Source organism: Cariama cristata, unplaced genomic scaffold (genome assembly GCF_000690535.1).
Source record: "Cariama cristata isolate BGI_N322 unplaced genomic scaffold, ASM69053v1 scaffold18635, whole genome shotgun sequence".
Classification (NCBI taxonomy): Eukaryota; Metazoa; Chordata; class Aves; order Cariamiformes; family Cariamidae; genus Cariama; species Cariama cristata.
Genome location: NW_009617149.1, coordinates 18,081 through 19,736, shown reverse-complemented (window position 1 = coordinate 19,736; position 1,656 = coordinate 18,081). Strand labels below are relative to the sequence as shown.

General features: G+C 56.0%; 1 protein-coding gene across 1 annotated transcript in view; it reads right to left on the bottom strand.

Annotated features, from left to right (window-relative positions):
- Positions 1-1,656, bottom strand: part of LOC104161869 (dynamin-2-like) — a gene marked incomplete at both ends in the record, with an annotated part of 19,285 nt that overhangs the window by 3,603 nt on the left and 14,026 nt on the right. Inside the window, 1 exon segment of the mRNA XM_009700443.1 lies at positions 1,336-1,347. Within this exon segment, the coding sequence (XP_009698745.1) occupies positions 1,336-1,347 (12 nt within the window).

The window sequence follows — 1,656 nt, the reverse complement described above, 5'->3', positions numbered from 1 at the left end:
GCCTGGCCACCACGTCCCTCCTGCTGCCGGCCTTTCGCTCTAACTGGGTCATCACAGCAGTCTCATAAAACCCATTTTTGAGATAAGAAAGCATCCAGCCCCTGCGCTGCAGCCGCTTTTTCATGGGACTGTGTGGTCGGCTCCGAGGACCTTCACCGGCAGCCGACTCCAACCTTCTGGCTTTATCCACCGGCCCGGCACCCAGCCCCAGCTGCAGGAGCCAAATGATTTTCCTGGCTTCCTTCCCCAGAGAGACGTTGGGGTGGTGAGGCCGAGGGACCCAGGCAATACCCGAACCGCGGTCCACGAGGCTGTAAAGCCCAAACCGGGGCTTTAGAGATCACTTCCCTCTCAGACACTTCCATTTTCTTGGACCGTCGGTGTGATGCTCGGCTCCAAGCCCGGAGCAGCGGGGTCAGGACCCAACCCACCACCCCTCAGAATGGATCGCTCAACCGCAGGCAGGGAAACTCTTCTCCTTTTGGAGGAAATGCTGCCCTCCACCTCCCAGAAGTGAGTACGCTTGAGGAAAAGCTCTCTGTTGGCTGAATAACGAGGCTCGAAGCAGCTGAGGGGCACCCAAAGTTTGCCTCCGCCAGCTGCTAACATCTGGGAGCTGAGGCACCTCTGAAGAAAAAGGCTTCTCACAGGATTCCCGCGCCAGTCGTGCAGCCGGCCGGCATCGGTAAATCCGCTGGCAGCCGGCCCAAGGTTGGGACCCAACTTCAAGCCCCCCAAAAAAGGCAGCTTGGGGGAGATAACGCACCTCCAGCCCCATGGGCAGCTGCTGCGAGTGAGGGGGGGGTGAGTTTCTACCCACCGCCCGTGCCTAAAACGCAGGCCGAGGGATTCCCCTGCCTAAGGACCAGCTTCTCTCCAGCCCTTGCCACCACTCCGGGATGGGAACCGTGTCCCACCATGGCAACCGGCAGCTCTCTCCTAAAACCCAAGAATTTGGCTTCTTGCTTCCCAAGGGCTGGCAAAACCAGTATTCACACCCCAAATCCCAGTACCTGGCTCTCCCGGCGACTACAGGCGGTACAGACAGCCCTATGGTTGTGGCACGGAGAGGGATCAGCCCCGAGCCCCTTTTATTTTCGGTCGCGGGAAGAGTCCAGGCATGGGCATGAAGGGGACAGATTGAATTCCCGTCTCTAGACCAAGCTCATGGAGCCCGGTTGCCGCCCTCGGGGAATCCTGTCCCCCCTCTGCCACCAGCGTACTCAATTCTGGGAAATGAGAGGCATCATTTGGGGTTTGGAAAGTGTTTCTGGCAGGGCCACGTCCATCCCTGGGTGTCGTCTACCAGCACTATCACACTATGTGGGTACTTACCAGTATCTCACCCTTTAGGTGCGCAAAATTAAGGGGGAGAAAAAAAAAAGCAGGACAAGGAGACAGAACAGTGAAGAAAAACGAAGTGATGGAAGGGAGAAGAGAGCAGGAAGCACAAAAATGGTAGGAAAAAGCAGAAAAACAGCAAAAGAAAAACAGTTACATGCTATTAATTATAATTTTACAGTGTTAATATCTCATTACATTCTTTCCAAACGAGAGGCAGTGTCTGCGTTAGGTACCGCAAGACCTAACACCATGCAAGGGGGCACTTCCAGTCCCGCTCTCAGTCATGCACGCCGGACAGCAAACGCCCTCTCG